Source organism: Carcharhinus amblyrhynchos, chromosome 1, assembly GCF_965287045.1.
Source record: "Carcharhinus amblyrhynchos chromosome 1, sCarAmb.v2.hapA, whole genome shotgun sequence".
In the NCBI taxonomy this organism is placed as follows: Eukaryota; Metazoa; Chordata; class Chondrichthyes; order Carcharhiniformes; family Carcharhinidae; genus Carcharhinus; species Carcharhinus amblyrhynchos.
Window position 1 is genome coordinate 142025675 of NC_137324.1, and position 19691 is coordinate 142045365.

General features: G+C 42.8%; 1 protein-coding gene across 1 annotated transcript in view; it reads left to right on the plus strand.

Moving 5' to 3' along the window:
* Window positions 1-19691, plus strand: part of rbm46 (RNA binding motif protein 46) — an 83144-nt gene that overhangs the window by 45886 nt on the left and 17567 nt on the right. The window contains exon 3 of the mRNA XM_080199657.1: window positions 17112-17906. Within this exon, the coding sequence (XP_080055783.1) occupies window positions 17112-17906 (795 nt within the window). The remainder of the gene's footprint in view (window positions 1-17111; window positions 17907-19691) is intronic.

Genomic DNA, 19691 nt, shown 5'->3' on the forward strand with positions numbered 1-19691 from the left:
GGTTGGTCTGTTCCTGGTGTGTGCCTCTGTAGTCCTGAAGGCCACAATTGTGCAGTGATACTTAGGCATAGAACATAGAACACTACAGCACAAACAGGCCCTTTGGCCCACGAGTTGCGCCGATCACATCAATACCTACCAATCCATAGACCTATCTATAACCCCCAATCCTATTAAATCCCATATACTCATCCAGAAGTCTTTTAAAAGACCCCAGCGAGTTCGCCTCCACCACCACTGACGGCAGCTGATTCCATTCACTCACCACCCTCTGAGTGAAAAACTTACCCCTAACATCACTTCTGTACTTGCCTCCCCGCACCTTAAGTCTGTGTCCTCTCGTAGCGATCATTTCAACCTGGGGAAATAGCCTCCAAGAATCCACCCTATCTATTCCTAGGCAGTTGCACCTTCAGACAGTGACACAAGAGTAATCGTCACTGCATCATGGAGATCTGGAGGGGCTTGCCTTCACCTCCGCTAAAATGCTCCCCCGTCCCCTCATTATAGCCAGTATTCAGCCCTGGTATCGTAGCCAGCATTCACCCCCCTCAATTAGAGCCGGTAATCATCACCTCCCAACCCCAACTGTCAGCGCTGGAACTTTCTTCCTTCCTTTGTGCCACAATATTATTGTGGCATAAAAGTGATGGGTTGCACTGAGATTGATACATTTGGGAGGGCTGGACTGGGAAGGGAGGTCATGGTGTTTAGTTCTGAGGGCAATGAAGAACTCACAGAAAGTCAGTCTGTTCTCTGGGGCTAGCAGGTCAGAATCAGAGAATAGAGACATGCCTAGACCTCTCAGTCAGGAGTTAAGAGAGCATTACAGAATTGTAAAAGTGCAGAAGGAGGCTATATTCTGCCCATCACGTCTACATTGGCTCTCCAAATGAGCTTTATGATTTAATGTCATTTTCTTGCCTTTTCCCCATATGTTTGCACATTCACTGAAACCTGCTTCCATCACATATCCAGGAAGTGTGTTCCAGACTGTAACTACAGATTTTTTCTCATTGCATTTGCTTCTTTTGCAAATCACTTCAAATCTGTGTCGTCTCATTCTCAATCATTTTATGAGTGGGAACAGTTTCTCCCTATCAGACCCTTGAGGCAGTCATGAGTGCAGTGAGCCCTGCTGCAGGTCCCCGCATGCCCATGTTTAACTCTCACTCCAGAGAGGGTCAGGAGCTGTGTGCTCAATTGAGATAATGGACAGAGTGATGTGCAGATGTCCATGGACTTGTCTGTCCTTCTAAGGCTGCAAAGGGATCATAATGATTATGAACGACATCAGGAGCCTATATTTGGGGAAAAAGTAAAGGAAGAGGAGGTACGTGAAGCTTTTGTGAGGAGTTGTGGGGGAGAGGGGGGGTTCTCTTCACACCTTTAGAAGGGGAAAGTAGAGATGCACATAGGGAAATGAGCATATCAACAATGACGGGCTTGGGGATGAGGGTAGAAATGTTGACCACAACAACAATGGGCTCTAGCATTGCTGGGGACAGCCGAAGAATATTAGGAGGGAACTTTCCCTTCACATTGAGGTTCCAGATAAATTTCTGGGTGTACAGTTAGATATGGAGCATCAAAGCTTGTTTCAAGAAATACCAACTTGCACCCTCCTACTAATGACACAGTAATAAATCAAAAGTAGAAGTGAATCTGCATGGGAGGGGTTTGAGGCAGTGCAGGAGGAGCACACAGCTGGGCTAAGGGGGCCCTTTATGTGTGTATGCCCTCTAACTTACTGGTGCCACAATATTAAAATAGAGTCAGAGTTGAGAGAAAGGAAGAAGACTATCTTGAAGAGCTAGCCATTGGATCGCAGGCTTTTTGCCATGCTGTAACAGAAATGTGAGAATCAGTGGCTTAACATCACAGTCATTACACAGCAATGTGAAATTTGAGAATGGAGGCAACCATTAAGGAATCACAGGTATTGCACAAATGGCATCCTACCAATAGAAGGTTCTCCTCTGCTTTCAAGAATTATCAGATGTAATGGGCCAAAGGGCATCCAGTCATTAATCATGTGCAATTCATTATTAATAATGAGGTCTGAGATTGGTGCACTGAGCTAAGTCAGCTAGCATGTGTCATTCAAACCTTCTCCAACCACTGTGGGATTCAGGTGTTAAGTCTCAGAGATGTCATCTTGATCACCTTGATGTGCCTGTTTGATTTGATTTATTATTGTGATGTATTTGCATACAGTGAGAAGTGTTGTTTCTTGCGAATTATAAAGACAATTCATACCGTTCATACAGTACTTAGAGGAGAAGGAGAGAGCGCAGAATGTAATGTTACAGTCATAGCTAAGGTGTAGAGAAAGATCAGCTTAATATAAGGTAAGTCCATTCAAAAGTCTGACGGCGGCAGGGAAGAAGCTGTTCTTGAGTCGGTTGGACCATGATTTCAGACTTTTGTATCTTTTTCCCAACGGAACAGGGTGGAAAAGACAATGTTTGGGGTGTGTTGGGATCCTTGATTTTACTGTCTGCTTTTCTGAGGCCATGGGAAGTGTAGACAGAATTAGTGGATGGGAGGCTGGTTTGTGTGATGGACTGGATTACATTCACAAACCTTTGTACTTGCTTGTGGTCTTGGTCAGAGCAAGAGCCTGGAAAGAATGCTTTCTGTGGTGCATCTATAAAAATTGGTGAGAGTCATAGCAGACATGCTGAATTTTCTTAGCCTCCTGAGAAAGTAGAGGCATTGGTGGGCTTTCTTAACTATAGCGTCAGCGTGGAGGCACCAGAACAGATTGTTGGTGATCTGGACACCTAGAAACCTGAAGCTGTCAACTATTTCCACTTCATTTCCATTGATGAAGACAGAGAAGTGTCCTCCACTCTGCTTCCTGAAGTCAATGATTATCTCCTTCATTTTATTGACATTGGTAAGGCTATATGGCTAATAGAGCAGAAAACACTATATACTGTAACATTTGTCATTGGTTCAAGATTGTAAGCTTCACTATTATATGGTCGCCTGTTATTCATTAATCTATTCAATCTATCTTTTCAGAGAGAAGGATGAAACAGTTTTGGATCCAGGGCTCAATGCTGCCTTTTCAAGCATTCTAGTACAATGAGGAGGAGCAGGAGGATCAGGCAACACTAAGCATAAGTTCAGGAGGGGGCCCTGCCTGAGTTGCAGGGGAGCCACAGCAAAAACATGAGGATAAGGGAGATAGACCCAAAACATGGGAGGAAACATGCTTGACTTAGGGTACATTGAAGAAGACTCCTATTTACTGATGAATGAGACAATACTGTGCATGTCTGCACTTGGCCTGAGCTCTGGTAGATCACATCTGTCACATTCTTTGAGGGGAGCTAACAGCTGGCAGAGTCAAAGCTACCCCCTATCAGTGACCTTGAAGGTGATCACTATGCTCAGATTCTTTGCCTGCAGATTTATTTGTCATCTCACAGTCTGTCGCATATATATGCATCAAAGAGTTCACAGATACCATGTAGAGCAAGTGTTGTACTGGAATAGGAGTGTGCAGTTTCTCTGGCTCTACTGCTCTGCAGGTTGCACCATAAGTTTATTCACTTACCAAAATGGCCAGTTGTTTACTTGCTTTATTTGTTAGATCCAGAATAAAATAGACATATTCAAGCCTCTTTCAATAAACTCAGCGACTGCCTTGTTATTTAAAAAAACTTATTTTGTAAATGTAAATTGCAAAACTGATTAACATACAATTTGTAATCCAGAAGAGTAATTAATCCCCTTTAAATCCTAACACACATGAAGGGCAAGGCAGATAGTGTCTCTGCAGAATATGTAAGGGAAAAGCCACCCTTTTGGCCAATGGGAAAACTTCGAGGTCATGCATTTTCAATGGAAAAATGGGAAGGCAACTTATTTAAATGGGGAGAGACTTTAAGGTGCTGTGGTGCAGAGGGATCTGGGTGACCTCATTCACGAATCACAGAAAACTAGTATGCAAATACAGCAGATAATAAAGCAAATGGAATATGGCATATATAGCTAAAGGAATAGAGTATAAATATAAGGAAGTATTGTTGGAGCTATACAAGGCATTGGTGAAGCTGTACCTGGAGTATTGTGCAGTTTTCATTCCCTTATTTGAGGAAAGATATAGTGGCATTGGAAATAGTTCAAAGGAGGTTCACTCCAGAGATGAGGGGTTTGTTGTATGAAGAGAGATTGAACAGTTTAGGCCTATACTCTGAAATTTAGAAGAATGATTTGATTTGGTTTATTATTGTCACATGTATTAACATACAGTGAAAAGTATTGTTTCATGTGCGCTACACAAAGCATACTGTTCATAGAGAAGGAAACAAGAGAATTCAGAATGTAGTGTTACAGTCAGAGCTGGGGTGTAGAGAAAGATCAACTTAATACAAGGCAAGCCCATTCAAAAGTCTGACAGCAGCAGGGAAGAAGCTGTTCTTGAGTCAATTGGTACGTGACCTCAGACTTCAGTATCTTTTTCCCGACGGAAGAAGGTGGAAGAAAGAATGAAAGGAGATCAAATTGAGGTATACAAGACTATAAAAGATAAGGATAAAGTAGATGTGGAGTGGATGCATCCGCTGGTGCGGCATTCAATGATGATAGGTCATTGTTTCAGGATAAGGGGTTGCAAATTAAAACAAGAGTTGAGGAGGAACTACTTCTACCAAAGGGTTGTGAATCTGTGGAATTTGCTACCCTTAAGTGCAGTGGATGCTGGGACCATGAGTAAATTTAAGGAGGAATTAGATTTTTTATTGGTAATGGGTTGAAGGGTTATGGGAAGAAGGCAAAAAAATGGGGATGAGGAACATATCAGCCATGATTGAATAGCGGAGCGGATTCAATGGGCTGAATGACCTAATTTTGCTCCTATATCTTATCGATGAAGAAGTATATAGGTAAAAGGATTTTAACATTGTTGATCTGGCATTCCTGCGCGTGAAGATGAATTGCTTATCACAATAATTATTTGTAAGTTTGTTCCAAAGGAGCTTTGGTGTTGAGAAGAACAGAACTGAATCAAGGGTGGTTACATTGATAGATTGAAATGGAAAAAATGGAAAGAGGCTGAAGTGGAGCTTAAGCACCAGCAAAGACCGGTTGGGTAAATGGCCTGTTTTTGTGCCATTTATCCTATGTGATTCAGGTACCTTGTTCATTTCAGTGCGGAAACTCTCAATGTTTGTGACATTTTGGTTTCTGTCATAATCCAAACACATTTACCTGAAATATTTCAATTAAAAATTATTGAACTGCTTTAACCTTCCTGGTTCATTCTCTGTGAGAAGACATCAATTTGATTGGCCATTATCCTATATCCTGACATCACTGTTCTGGATATGTAGCAATCCCCTTTTCTTGACACCATATTCAAACTACAGTTGGAAAGGGGATATCATGCTGCCAAAGATTGATCTTTGTGGGTGAGCAGATTTGCTTGAGGTTAGTGGTAATTTTAGATTGTGGCTGGAATTCTCCAGCTGTTCAAGCCTCACCGCCACTGCCAGTGAAAATGGAGAAATTGGTGCTCAGTGTAATCTCCGCAGCTGCAAGCAAAGTTAGAGATTCCAGTCCTCTGTGTAATTTTTTTGAAAGGCATGAAAATATCTAAATATATAATCTACCTGACTCTATATTGTCTACATCCAAATTTGGGAAAATTTCCTTCAAATTTCACAACTTGCATGAATGAATAATGCTGTGACCAGGTAAGAAGGAGTGAATTGGCTCCCCTCTATTCAGCTTTCTCACTTGATCACAACAAAGGTTTAAGTTTCCTTTTCCACACATAATGGCAATATAATTCAAAGCCACAATATCTGAGTCAATGTATACAACTTTCCTTATTTGACCAACATAGGAAGCTTCAAATCACAGCTCCTACACCAGAGTAACTTTACGACCTGCATCTGGTTTTATTTATAAATTGACCAAAAATCCCAGCATGCTTAACTCCCAACCAGAACAGCCATTTTAAAGATACTGTTGTCATTATTGTTGTTAAGTTATTGTTGTAGTCATTTTTTTCTCCATCAACAAGTCTTACTCCTCCTAGGAGGGTGGCAAATGTTGTGCCTTTGTTTAAGAAGGGCTGCAAGGAAAAGCCTGGTAACTACAGACTGGTGGGCCTAACATCTGTAGTGGGTAAGGTGTCAGAAGGTATTCTAAGAGACAGGATTTATCGACATTTAGAGAGGCAAGGACTGATTAGGGATAGTCAGCATAGCTTTGTGAATGGAAAAACATGTCTCACGAATTTGAGTTTTTTGAAGGGTAACCAAGAAGGTAGATGAGGGCAGTGCAATCAACATTGTCTACATTGGCTTTAGCAAGGCCTTTGACAATGTACTGCATGGTGGGCTGTTGCACAAGGTTAAATCTCACAGGGTCAAGGGCGAGGTAACCATTTAGCTACAAAATTGGCTTGGTGATTGTAGAGGGTTGTTTTTCAAACTGGAGGCCTGTGTGCCTCAGGGATTGGTGCTGGGTCCACACTTATTTGTCATTTGTATTTATGCAAAGGAGATAAATGCGTGGCTCAAAGATTGGGGTGGGAGGAATGGGTTTGAATTCATAGGACATTGGCACCAGTATTGGGGAAGATGGGACCTGTTCCGTTGGGATGGTCTTCGTCTGAATTGTGCTGGGACCAGAGTCCTGGTGAATCATATAACTAGGGCTGTAGATAGGGCTTTAAACTAAATGATGGGGGGGAGGGTTCAGTGGTACGGAGGATTACAAAATCAAAGGTAAATGAGAAGGTAGGAGTGCAGGTTAATGATGAGGACTTTCAACTAGTTAAAGGAGTTGAGAGCTCAGGAGAGGATAGTAATGTTACCAGACCATGTAATAGGACAGAGAGTATAGAAGGTGACAGGAATCTAAGCTCAGGCAGAATAAAGAAGGTGACAAGCATGAGAAGGGAGGTGGTCAATGCAGTGCAGGAGATGGTCTGGGGAAGGATAACCAGTCTGCAACAGGAAGGGACAGAGCGTGCAAACAAAAGAATGCATTAACAAATCGGGTCCAGATCAGAAAGACTAACATAAAGATATGTTACCCGAATGCACATAGCATTTGAAACAAAGTGAATGAGTTGATGGCACAAATCAGTACAAGTGGGTATGATCTAGTGTCTATTGCAGAAACGTGGTTGTAGGGTGACCGGGACTGAGAACTGAATATCCAGGGGTATCAGACATTTAGAAAGGATAGACATAGAACATAGAACATAACAGCGCAGTACATGCCCTTTGGCCCTCGACGTTGTGCCGACCAGTGGAACCAATCTAATGACCCTCTAACCTAAACTATTCCAATGTTATCCATATGCCGATACACTGACCATTTGAACGCCCTTAAAGTTGGCGAGTCCACAACTGCTGCAGGCAGGGCATTCCACGCCCTTACTACCCTCTGAGTAAAGAACCCACCTCTGACATCCATCCTATAATTACCACCCCTTAATTTAAAGCTATGTCCCCTCGTGTTAGCCATCACCATCCGAGGAAAAAGACTCTCACTATCCACCCTATCTAACCCTCTGATCATCTTTATGCCTCAATTAGGTCACCTCTTAACCTTCTTCTTTCTAACGAAAACAACCTCAAGTCCCTCAGCCTTTCCTCATAAGACCTTCCCACCATACCAGGCAACATCCTGGTAAACCTCCTCTGCACCCTTTCCAATGCCGCCACTTCCTTCTTACAATGCGGCGACCAGAACTGTACGCAATACTCCAAGTGCGGCCGCACCAGAGTTTTGTACAGTTGCAACATGACCTCACAGCTCTGAAATTCAATCCCTCTACCAATAAAAGCTAACACACCGTATGCCTTCTTAACAACCTTATCAACCTGGGTGCCAACTTTCAGGGATTTATGCACATGTACACCGAGATCTCTCTGCTCGTCGACACTACCAAGAGTCCTTCCATTAGCCCTATATTCTGTACTCCTGTCACTCTTACCAAAGTGAATCACCTCACAGTTTTCTGCATTAAACTCCATTTGCCACCTCTCAGCCCAGCTCTGCAGCTTATCTGTGTCCCTCTGCAAACTGTAACATCCATCTTCACTGTCTATAACTCCTCCGACTTTGGTGTCATCAGCAAATTTACTAACTCATCCTTCAACACCCTCATCGAGGTCATTTATAAAAATGACAAACAGCAGTGGCCCCAAAACAGATCCCTGAGGTACACCACTTGTAACTGAACTCCAGGTTGAATATTTCCCATCAACCACCACCCTCTGTCTTCTATCAGCTACCCAATGCCTGATCCAAACTGCTAAATCACCCTCAATCCCATGCATCTGCATTTTCTGCAGTAGCTTACCATGGGGAACCTTATCAAATGCTTTGCTAAAATCTGTATACACCACGTCAACTGCCTTACCCTTATCCACCTCTTTGGTCACCTTTTCAAAAAACTGATAAGGTTTGTGAGGCAAGACCTACCCTTCACAAAACCGTGTTGACTATCCCTAATCAATTTATTTCTCTCTAGATGATTATAAATCCTATCCCTTATAATTCTTTCCAAAACTTTGCCCACGACAGAAGTAAGGCTCACTGGTCTATAATTCCCAGGATGGTCTCTACTCCCCTTCTTGAACAAGGGGACAACATTTGCTATCCTCCAGTCTTCCGGCACTGTACCTGTAGCCAATGACGACATGAAGATCAAAGCCAAAGGCTCTGCAAACTCCTCCCTAGCCTCCCAGAGAATCCTAGGGTAAATCCCATCTGGCCCAGTGGACTTATCTATTTTCATACTCTCAAGAATTGCTAACACCTCCTCCTTACGTACCTCAATCCCGTCTAGTCTAAAAGCCTGTATCTCAGTATTCTCCTCGACTACATTGACTTTTTCCTGCGTGAATACTGATGAAAAATATTCATTCAGTGCCTCTCCTATCTCTTCAGGCTCCATGCACAACTTCCCAGTACTGTCTCTGACTGGCCGTAATCTTGCCCTAACCAATCTTTTATTCTTGACATACCTATAGAAAGCTTTAGGGTTCTCCTTGATCCTATCTGCCAAAGTCTTCTCATGTCCTCTTCTAGCTCTTCTTTACACTCTCTTTAGCTCCTTTCTGGCTGATTTGTAACTCCCCAGTGCCCTAACTGAGCCTTCATGTCTCATTTTTACATAAGCCTCCTTCTTCCTCTTCACCAGAGATTCAACTTCCTTAGTACGGTTCCCTCGCTCGACCACTTCCTCCCTGCCTGACAGGTACATATTTATCAAGGACTCGCAGTAGCTGCTCCTTGAATAAGCTCCACATTTCAGTTGTTCCCAGCCCCTGCAGTTTCCTACTCTAACCTATGTATCCTGAATCTCGCCTAATAGCCTCATAATTACCTTTCCCCCAGCTATAACTTCTGCCCTTCGGTATATGTCTATCCCTTTCCATCACTAAGGTAAAAGTAATCGAATTGTGGTCACTATCACCAAAGTGCTCACCTACCTCCAAGTCTAACAGCTGGTCTGGTTCATTACCCAATACCAAATCCAATGTAGCTTCACCTCTTGTTGGCCTATCTACATACTGTGTCAGGAAACCTTCCTGCACACATTGGACAAAAACTGACCCCTCTAACGTGCGTGAACCAAAGCTTCTCCAATCGATATTTGTAGAGTTAAAGTCCCCCATAACAACTACCCTGTTACTTTTGCACCTATCCAGGATCATCTTTGAAATCCTTTCCTTTACATCTCTGGAACTTTTTGGAGGCCTATAAAAAACTCCCAGCAGGGTGACCTCTCCTTTCTTGTTTCTAATCTCAGCCCATACTACCTCAATAGATAGGGTCCACATTGAACGTCCTTTCTGCCACCATAATACAGTCCTTGACTAACAATGCCATGCCTCCCCCTCTTCTACCACCTTCTGTGCTCTGACTGAAACATCTGAACCCCGGAACTTGCAACAACCATTCCTGTCCCTGCTCTATCCATGTCTCCAAAATGGCCACAACATCGAAGTCCCAGGCACCAATCCAGGCTGCAAGTTCATCCACCTTATTGCGTATGCTCCTCGCATTAAAGTATACACACTTCAACCCACCCTCCTGCCTGCCAATACTCTGCTGCGACCTAGAAACCTTATCCATGACCTCCCTATTCTCATCCTCCTGTACATTGGAGCTACAATTCAGGTTCCCATCCCCCCCGAATCAGTTTAAACCCCCCCGAATAGCATTGGCAAATTTTCCCCCCCAAGATATTAGTATCCCTCTGGTTCAGGTGCAGACCATCCCTTTTGTAGAGGTCCCACCTACCCCAGAATGATCCCCAATTGTCCAAGTATCTGAAACCCTCCCTCCTGCACCATCCCTTTAGCCATGAGTTCAAATATTCTCTCTCTATTCTTCTCCATGCTATCCCGTGGCACAGGTAACAATCCAGAGATAACAACTCTGTTTGTTTTAGCCCTAAGCTTCCACCCTAACTCCCCGAATTTCTGCCTTAGGACATAAGAACATAAGAATAAGGAGCAGGAGTAGGCCATCTAGCCCTTCGAGCCTGCTCCGCCATTCAGTAAGATTATGGCTGATCTGAAGTGGATCAGTTCCATTTTCCTGCTTTCTCCCCATAACCCTTAATTCCCTTGTCTGTCAAAAACTTATCTACCCGTGACTTAAATATATTTAGTGAGGTAGCCTCCACCACTTCAACGGGCAGAGAATTCCAGAGAATTCTTCACCCTTTGAGTGAAGAAGTTCCTCCTCAACTCCGATCAAATGTCGCACTGCCTTACATCCCCGTCCCTTTTCCTACCTATGTCATGGGTGCCTCTGTGACCATGACTTGGGGCTGGTTCTCCTCCCCCAAAAGGATCTCGAACAGTCGATCAGAGACATCACGGACCCTGGCACCTGGGAGGCAACATACCAACCGCGAGTCTCGCTTGTTCCCTTAACTATGGAATCCCCAATCACTAATCCTGTTCTTTTCTTCCCCCTTCCCACCTGAGCATCAGGGACAGGCTCTACTCCTGAGACCTGTACCCCATGGCTTACCCCCATTGAGTCTTCGTCCCCAGTAGAGTACTTATTTTGGAGAGGAACAGCCTCGGGGGATCACTGCTCTGACTGCTTTTTACCCCTTCTAGCAGTCACCCATGTATCACTTTTAGAAGTAACTATTTCCCTGTACCTTTTATCAATAGCTGCCTCTGCTTCCCGAATGATTCTTAGTTCCTCCAGTTCCAGCTCCAGGTCCCTAACACAGTCCTCAAGGAGCTGGAAATGGATGCACTTCCTGCAGGTGTAATCAGCCGCGACACCACTGGTTTCCCTCACCTCAAACATCCCACAGGAGGAACATCGCACTGCCTGCACTGCCATCCCTATTACGTCCCTTACCAAGAAACAAAAAAAACTTAGCTGCTCTCACTCCGACTCACTTTTTTTTAGATTAGAGGAGGGGGGAGGGTGGGATACTCTACATGTGTAGAGTGTCGGGGTTCCTCACAGTTCCAATTTATGGGCCTCCCTGTGACTACTTCGGTATATGGTTTAAAATTTAAAAAAAACTAAAGACGTTAGTTAAAAAAAATCACAGTAGCTTACCCACAAGCTCTCCTCTCACCAATCGCTGCCTGTCTGATGTGCTCCCAAGGAACAATGAGACAGGAAGGAAAAGGAGGCGGGGTAGCTCTGTTAATTAAGGATAACATCACGGTGGTAGTGAGAGACGATTTAGGCTCTAAGGAGCAAGATGTGGAATCAATGTGGGTGGAGATAAGGAATAGTAAGGGGAAAAAGTCACTGGTGGGCATGATCTATAATCCCCCAGATAATAACTTTGAGATGGGACGGGCTATAAACAAACAAGTAACAGATGCGTGTAAAAACGGAACAGCAATAATCATGGGGGATTTTAACCTCCATATTGATTGGTCAACTCAGGTCGGATGCAGTGGACTTGAGGAAGAGTTCTTAGAATGCTGTTGAGATAGTTTCCTCGAAGAGTATGTACAGAACCTACGAGGGAGCGAGTATCTTGAATCTGGTCCTGTGTAATGAGACAGGTAAAATTAATGATCTCTTTGTGAGGGATCCTCTTGGAATAAGTGATCATAATATGGTTGAATTTCTAATACAGATGGAGGGTGAGAAAGTAGGGTCCCAAACCAGTGTCCTCTTCTTGAACAAGGGGGTGTACGATAGGATGAGGGCAGAGTTGGCTAAGGTAGACTGGGAGCGCAGGCTAGTTGGTGGGACTGCTGAGAAACAGTGGAGGATTTTTAAGGAGATTTTTCTCAGTACTCAGCAAAAATATATTCCAGTGAAAAAGAAGGAATGTAAGAAAAGGGATAACCAGCCATGGATAACTAAGGAAATAAAGGAGAGTATCAAATTAAAAACCAGTGCGTACAGAGTGGCCAAAATTAGTGGGAAACTAGAAGATAGGGAAGGCTTTAAAAAAACAACAAAGAACTACTAAGAAAGCAATAAAGAAAGAAAAGATAGATTATGAAAGTAAACTAGCACAAAATATAAAAACTGATAGTAAAAGTTTTTTACAAATATATAAAACGGAAAACAGTAACTAAAGTAAATGTTGGACCCTTAGAAGATGAGAAGGGGGATTTAATAATGGGAAATGATGAAATGGCCGAGGCCTTAAACAAGTTTTTTGTGTCGGTCTTCACAGTGGAGGACAGAAATAGCATACTGATAATTGACGATCATGGGACTGTAGGAGGTGAGAGGACCTTAAAACGATCCCTATTACTAAAGAGGTAGTGCTGGGTAGGCTAATGGGACTAAAGGTAGACAACTCCCCGGGTCCAGATGGAATGCATCCCAGGGTACTAAAAGAAACAGCAGAAGTGATAGCAGATGCATTAGTTGTAATTTATCAAAATTCTCTGGACCCTGGAGAGATGCCAGCTGATTGGAAAACAACTAATGTAACGCCACTGTTTAAAAAGGGAGGTAGACAAAAGGCGGATAACTACAGGCCGGTTAGCTTAACATCCGTAGTTGGGAAAATGCTGGAATCTATCATTGAGGAAGAAATAGCAGGACACCTGGAAAAGAGTGGTTCAATCAAGCAGAACGCAGCATGGATTCATGAAGGGAAAGTCGTGTTTGACGAATTTACTGGATTTTTATGAAAATGTAATGAGTGCGGTTGACAGAGGAGAACCATTGGATGTGGTGTTTTTAGATTTCCAGAAGGCATTTGATAAGGTGCCTCATAAAAGGTTGCTGCATAAGATAAAGGCACGCGGAGTTGGGGGTAAAGTGTTAGTGTGGATTGAAGATTGGCTATCTAAGAAAGCAGAGAGTTGGAATACATGGGTGCTTTTCCGGTTGGCAGTTAGTGACTAGTGGTGTGCCTCAACTGTTTACCATATACATAGACGATCTGGAGGAGGGGACCGAATGTAGGGTAACAAAGTTTGCACATGACACAAAAATGAGTGGGAAAGCAAATTGCGTGGAGGACACAGAAAATCTGCTGAGAGATTTGGATAGGCTGGGTGTGTGGGCAAGGATCTGGCAGATGGAGTATAAGGTTGGCAAGTGTGAGGTTATCCACTTTGGAAGGAATAATAGTAAAATGGACTATTATTTAAATGGTGAAAAATTACAACATGCTACTGTGCAGAGGGACCTAGGTGTCCTTGTGCATGAATCACAAAAACTCAGTTTGCAGGTGCAGCAGGTGATCAAGAAGGCAAATGGAATGTTGGCCTTTATCACAAGAGGGATTGAGTATAAAAGCAGGGAGGTCTTGCTGCAACTGTACAAGGCACTGGTGAGGCACCTAGAGTACTGTGTGCAATTTTGGTCCCCTTATTTAAGAAAAGATATATTAGCTTTGGAGGGGGTGCAAAGAAGGTTCACCAGGTTGATTCTGGAGATGAAGGGGTTAGCTTATGAGGAGAGATTGAGTAGACTGGGCCTGTACTCGTTGGAGTTTAGAAGGCTGAGGGGAGATCTTACAGAGACATATAAGATAATGAAGGGGCTAGACAGGGTAGAAGCAGAGAGATTATTTCCACTTAGAATAGAAACAAGAACTAGAGGGCCCAGCCTCAAAATAAGGGGGAGTCAATTTAGATCAAAGTTGAGGAGGAACTTCTTCTCCCAGAGGGTAGTGAATCTTTGGAATTCTCTGCCCATTGAAGCAGTGGAGGCTACCTCGTTAAATGTGTTTAAGTCACAGATTGATAGATTTTTGACCAGTAAGAGAATTAAGGGTTATGGGGAGCAGGCGGGTAAGTGGAACTGAACCACTATTAGATCAGCCATGAATGGCTGGGCAGGCTCGAAGGGCTAGATGGCCTACTCCTGCTCCTATTTCTTATGTTCTTATGTATTAATGACCTGGTTAAGAGTTTAGGAAGCATGGTAAGTAAGTTTGCAGATGACACCAAGATTGCTGGCATAATAGACAGTGAAGAAGGTTATCTAGGAATGCAGTGGGGTCTTGATCAATTGAGCCAGTGGGCCAATGAATGGCAGATGGGGCTTAATTTAGATAAATGTGAGGTGATGCATTTTCATAGATTGAATCAGGACAGAATCTACTCAGTTAGTTGTAGGGCATTGGGGAGAGTTATAGAACAAAGAGATCTAGGGGTACAGATTCATAGCTCCTTGAAAGTGGAGTCACAGGTGGACAGGATGGTGAAGAAAGCTTTAGCATGCTTGGTTTCATTGGTCAGAACATTGAATGTAGGAGTTGGGATGTCTTGTTGAAGTTGTACAAGACATAGGTAAGGCCATACTTGGAATACTGTATACAGTTCTGGTCACCCTATTATAGAAAGGATATTATTAAACTAGAAAGAGTGCAGAAAAGTGTTACTAGGATGTTACCAGGACTTGATTGTTTGAGTTGGAGAGGCTGGATAGACTGGGACTTCTTGCCCAGAACATCAGAGGCTTAGGGGTGATCTTATAGAGGTCTGTAAAATAGATAGTCAACATCTTGTCCCAAAGATAGGGGAGTCTAAAACTAGAGGGGATAGGTTTAAAGTGAGAGACGAGAGATACAAAAGAGTCCTGAGGGCCAATCCTTTCACACACAGGGTGATGAGTGTCTGGAATGAGTTGCCAGAGATAGTAATGAAGGCGGGTACAATTTTACATTTAGACAATTATCATAGAATCCTATAGTGCGAAGAAGGCTATTCGGCTCATTGAGTCTGCACTAACCACAATCCCACCCATATCCTATTCCCATGCATTTACCATAGCTAGTCCCCTGACACTAAGGGGCAATTTAGCATGGCCAATCCATCTAACCCACACATCTTTGGACTGTGGGAGGAAACCAAAACACCCGGAGGAAACCCACACAGATGTATTGGGAGAATGTGCAAACTGCACATAGAAGTGACCCAAGCAGGGAATCCAACCTGGGTCCCTGACGCTATGAGGCAGCAGTGCTAACCACTGCCAGTGTGCTGCAGTTACATGGATAAGATTGATATAGAGAGATATGGACCAAACACGGTTAGTTGGGCCTAACTTTATGGTAAAAACTGGATGGCATGGATAAATTGAGCCGAACAGCCTGATATATGCTGTAACCCTCTATGACTCTTTAATAGGAATCAACTGTTCCTCTTGGTTGTGGGATCAGTCATGGGAGGGGCATTGTTTTATGTTAAGGGGCAGGAGATTCAGAGGGGATTTGAGAAAAAATTCACTCAGGGTGGTTGAAAGCTGGAATGCACTGCTTGGAAAGGTAGTGGAGGCTACGTTGTCTTTAAAAAGAATTTGGATAAGCACTTGAAATATCACAACAGTCAAGGATAGGGGACGGGACAAGTGCTGGAAAATGGGATTAGTGCGACTTCAGTGGTGGTTATTGTCGGTTCAGACTTGATGGGCCAAAGTGCCTTTCCTGCACTGCACAACTCTGTGGGTGGAATTTTACTGGCCTGCCTGCCTGAAGCCAAAGGAGAATGCCGTTCTGCAGGTATCGCCCAATTCAGGGGTGGGCGTGCGAGTAAAATTCCAGCGTATAATTCCCTATGACTCTATGGGCGGGATTTAATGACATTGTTCCAGCACCGTAAAATCCCACCCAAAGTCAACAGGCCTTTCCATGGTCCGCCTTCCCCTGCTCCCTGTGGCGGGCTGAACGGTAAAATTCTGGCCAACATTCCTGAATCGTAACATATCACAACTAATGTTGTGAATTTTCAAATTCATTCATCTGAAAGTATGGGCAAGGCCCAACATTCTCAACAGGTATTTTCAACAGTTATGAAATGCACTCCTTTTAAATGTTCTTTCAACTTCACAGAATACATTTGGAGACAGTTGCAGGTATCTCAGGTTATATAATCTGTATCCCTTAATGCTGCTGCCTCTCTAATACACATACACACACACACACACACATAGCTTCTCTTCCTCCCGCCTCCCCACCTTCAACCCCTCTCACCCAACACCTACAGTAATTACCAGAGCAAAAGTTCTTATCAGCACTTATTTCTCTACTTTTCATCTAATTTCTAGTGACTGCAAAGCAGGGTAAGGATCTTGTACAACAGGCAGACAGGAGCAAAAACATATCTTCCCAAGCTCAGATGAATCACCTTGTGTCCTTGCCCCTTTAAGTACATTAGTCAGTCACTGAGTTGCACTTGTCAGCCTCAGTTTGCACCGACTTTGTGCACAATCATCTGGGATCAGTTTGGCATTCACTGCTAAAATTGGTTTCTAAAATTAAAGAGCATTTTAGGCTCATTGTCCATCACCATTGGGTGGCATCGGCTCAATGGTAGTAGGGCTGTTCCATCAGGGCCTCTGGAATTGATAGTTTCCTCACCAGTCACGATTGTTGCTTCAGCAGCAGATGGTGCGGGGGGTGGTGGGAGGAGGTGTGGTGCAGTGACTGGTGGAGGGGGTTGCAAATAATTACATCCCTTAAAGCTAACTCTGCAACCCTTCAAGCAAAAAAGATCCTGGATAACTGGCATTTCTAGATTTTGGAGTTCTGGACTGGCAAAGTTACAGTGTATTTGTAATTGCATAGTGATAAAAAATAAATATTTTAGCAATTTACGACTTACGTTTATTCCTGTGTTGCTTTTGAAATTACAACTTATCTCATCGCTTTGTTTCAGGTACTTTCCAATTATGGGGACATACTATTCAGGTGGATTGGGCAGACCCAGAAAAAGAAGTAGATGAGGAAACTATGCAAAAGGTTAAAGTACTGTATGTGCGAAACCTGATGATATCGACAACAGAGGAGACCATAAAGATGGAGTTTAACAAAATCAAACCGGGAGCAGTTGAACGTGTGAAAAAACTCAGAGACTATGCATTTGTGCACTTTTTTGACAGAGATGATGCAGTTACTGCTATGAATATTATGAACGGGAAGTGTATCGATGGTGCTAGCATTGAAGTCACTCTTGCAAAGCCAGTTAATAAAGATGGCTCATGGAAATACAGTCAAGGTAGTCAAATCAATCTTAACTGTGAAAATCAACGACTGACATTTACCAGCAAAGAGGATGGAGTACCAAAAACCCCAGGAAGGTCACCAAGCTTACCAGCACGGTTGAATGGTCACCATAGTCCATGCTCACCTGAACTGGAGAGGTGTACCTATCCTCTATTCCCTGGAATAAAGCTTACACCTTTGAGTATTTATTCACTAAAGCCTAGTCATTTTCAGTCCTCAGTTACACACTTGGAGTATTACTGCAACAAAAATAACTGGGCACCACCAGAGTACTACCTATACTCAACTACAAGTCAGGATGGGAAGCAACTGCTTGTTTATAAAGTGGTTATTCCATCCCTTGCAAACAGTTCACAAGGTACACTGAGCCATTTCATGCCTGATAAGCTCTGCACGATGCTGGAAGATGCTAAGGAGCTGGCAGCGCAATATGCATTAACACATTTAGGTAAGTGTTAATGGCTTTCCTGCTTGTGTTAATTTTAACATGCACAAAATTAATGAAGTCTGTACTATATTGCAACAATATAAATTTATAATTAAGGCATTTTTGATGTTTTGAACTAAAGTGCTTCACTTTACTTTGCACATTTAATTGATTTAAAATAAATTTATAACTTCCACAGATTACAAATGAAATACATATTAGGTTATGTTCTAAATGGGAAACATTGCAAAACCTGAACATCATTTTGCAATGACATGGGAAGTGTTGCACACGTGAATGGCTTTGGGCAGCACGCTGGCACAGTGGATAGCACTGCTGCCTCACAGCACCAGGGACCTGGGCTCAATTCCCAGCTTGGGTCACTGTGTGAAGTTTGCACATTCTCCCTGTGTCTGCATGGGTTTCTTCCACTTGCTGTGATTTCCTCCCACAGATTGAAAGACATGCTGGTTAGGTGCATTGACCTGAACAGGTGCCGTAATGTGGCGACAGGGGGAATTTCGTAGTAACTTCATTGCAGTGTTAATGGAAGCCTTACTTGTGACTAATAAATAAACTTTAAATTTTACTTTTAGTCTTGTTACATTAGAGCATATATGGATATTCCAGCGACATCTGCTTTGACCATATTTTTTATCCAAAATGTTCTAATCTGGTTTTGTTAGTTTGCCATCTGGTCATTTCAGCAACATTTGTCCACCAGAGTCATAAAACTCTAGGCAGTTAGGAAAGTGTCATCCGTTGTCCAAAGTCAGTTGCTGCTCTAATATAAAAGCAAATACATAGTGGAGCAATACACTTGGAAATAGCAAGGATTCATCACCAAGAAACATGGCTATCTGTTGTCCCCAGAACTACTTTGTAATCATTGAGATAACTGCCAATTTTTTAAAAAATCAGCAGATGAAATACTGTGACAAGGATAACTTTGGAAAAGTGTAGTCATTTCTTAGAGACTTGTCATTTAATGGCAGACTATGATAATGGATACCTCAATTACAAAATTTTTAATAACACTCTTGTGAGTCCTGGTCATCTTGCTGTACATGATTGATGTTAATTATTTATTATTATAGAAGGATGTTATGGGCATAGGATAAAACATTTGATGCTAAGGAAAGCAAAGGGGAAAAGACAAAATTTTAGAATGAGGGATAGAAGTACAGTTAAATTATGGAGTTGAATTTCAGTAGTGATAATCCAATTGTTTGCAGTAGCTAAGGCCAAAATATGTGATGAAAACCCTGGAGAAACAACATAAAAGCTGTTGATGCAGTTTTTTTGAGGATTCTTTGGCGCTCCTGCAGACATTACAATTTGGAGGATTCCTGTGGAAGTTGAATTCTAATTCTTTCGCACATCTTGATGATACAACAGAATTCAAACTTGTTAGTGAAGTCAAAAGAGTTTTTCTTCGTTGAGCAAGTTTATTTACTTTGCTCAGTCTCATACCTCTCCTCCCCTTACCAGTGTCCCACCTGACCCTGATATATATGTATTCAAAACATTTAATTAAACAATTCAACTATGCAATTTAACATTATAATTAACACACTACTAACAAATTCTCCTTTCAGTGGGGGAGCATTTAGGGGATAATGATCGTTTTATTGCAAGATTTACAATGATGATAGAAAAGGAAAATAGGAAGTATCATAGTGAGGGGTATTGAATATAAAAGTAGGGAGGTCTTGCTGCAGCTGTATAGGGCATTGGTGAGGCCGCAGCTGGAGTACTGTGTGCAGTTTTGGGCGCCGCACCTGCGCAAGGATATTTTGGCCCTGG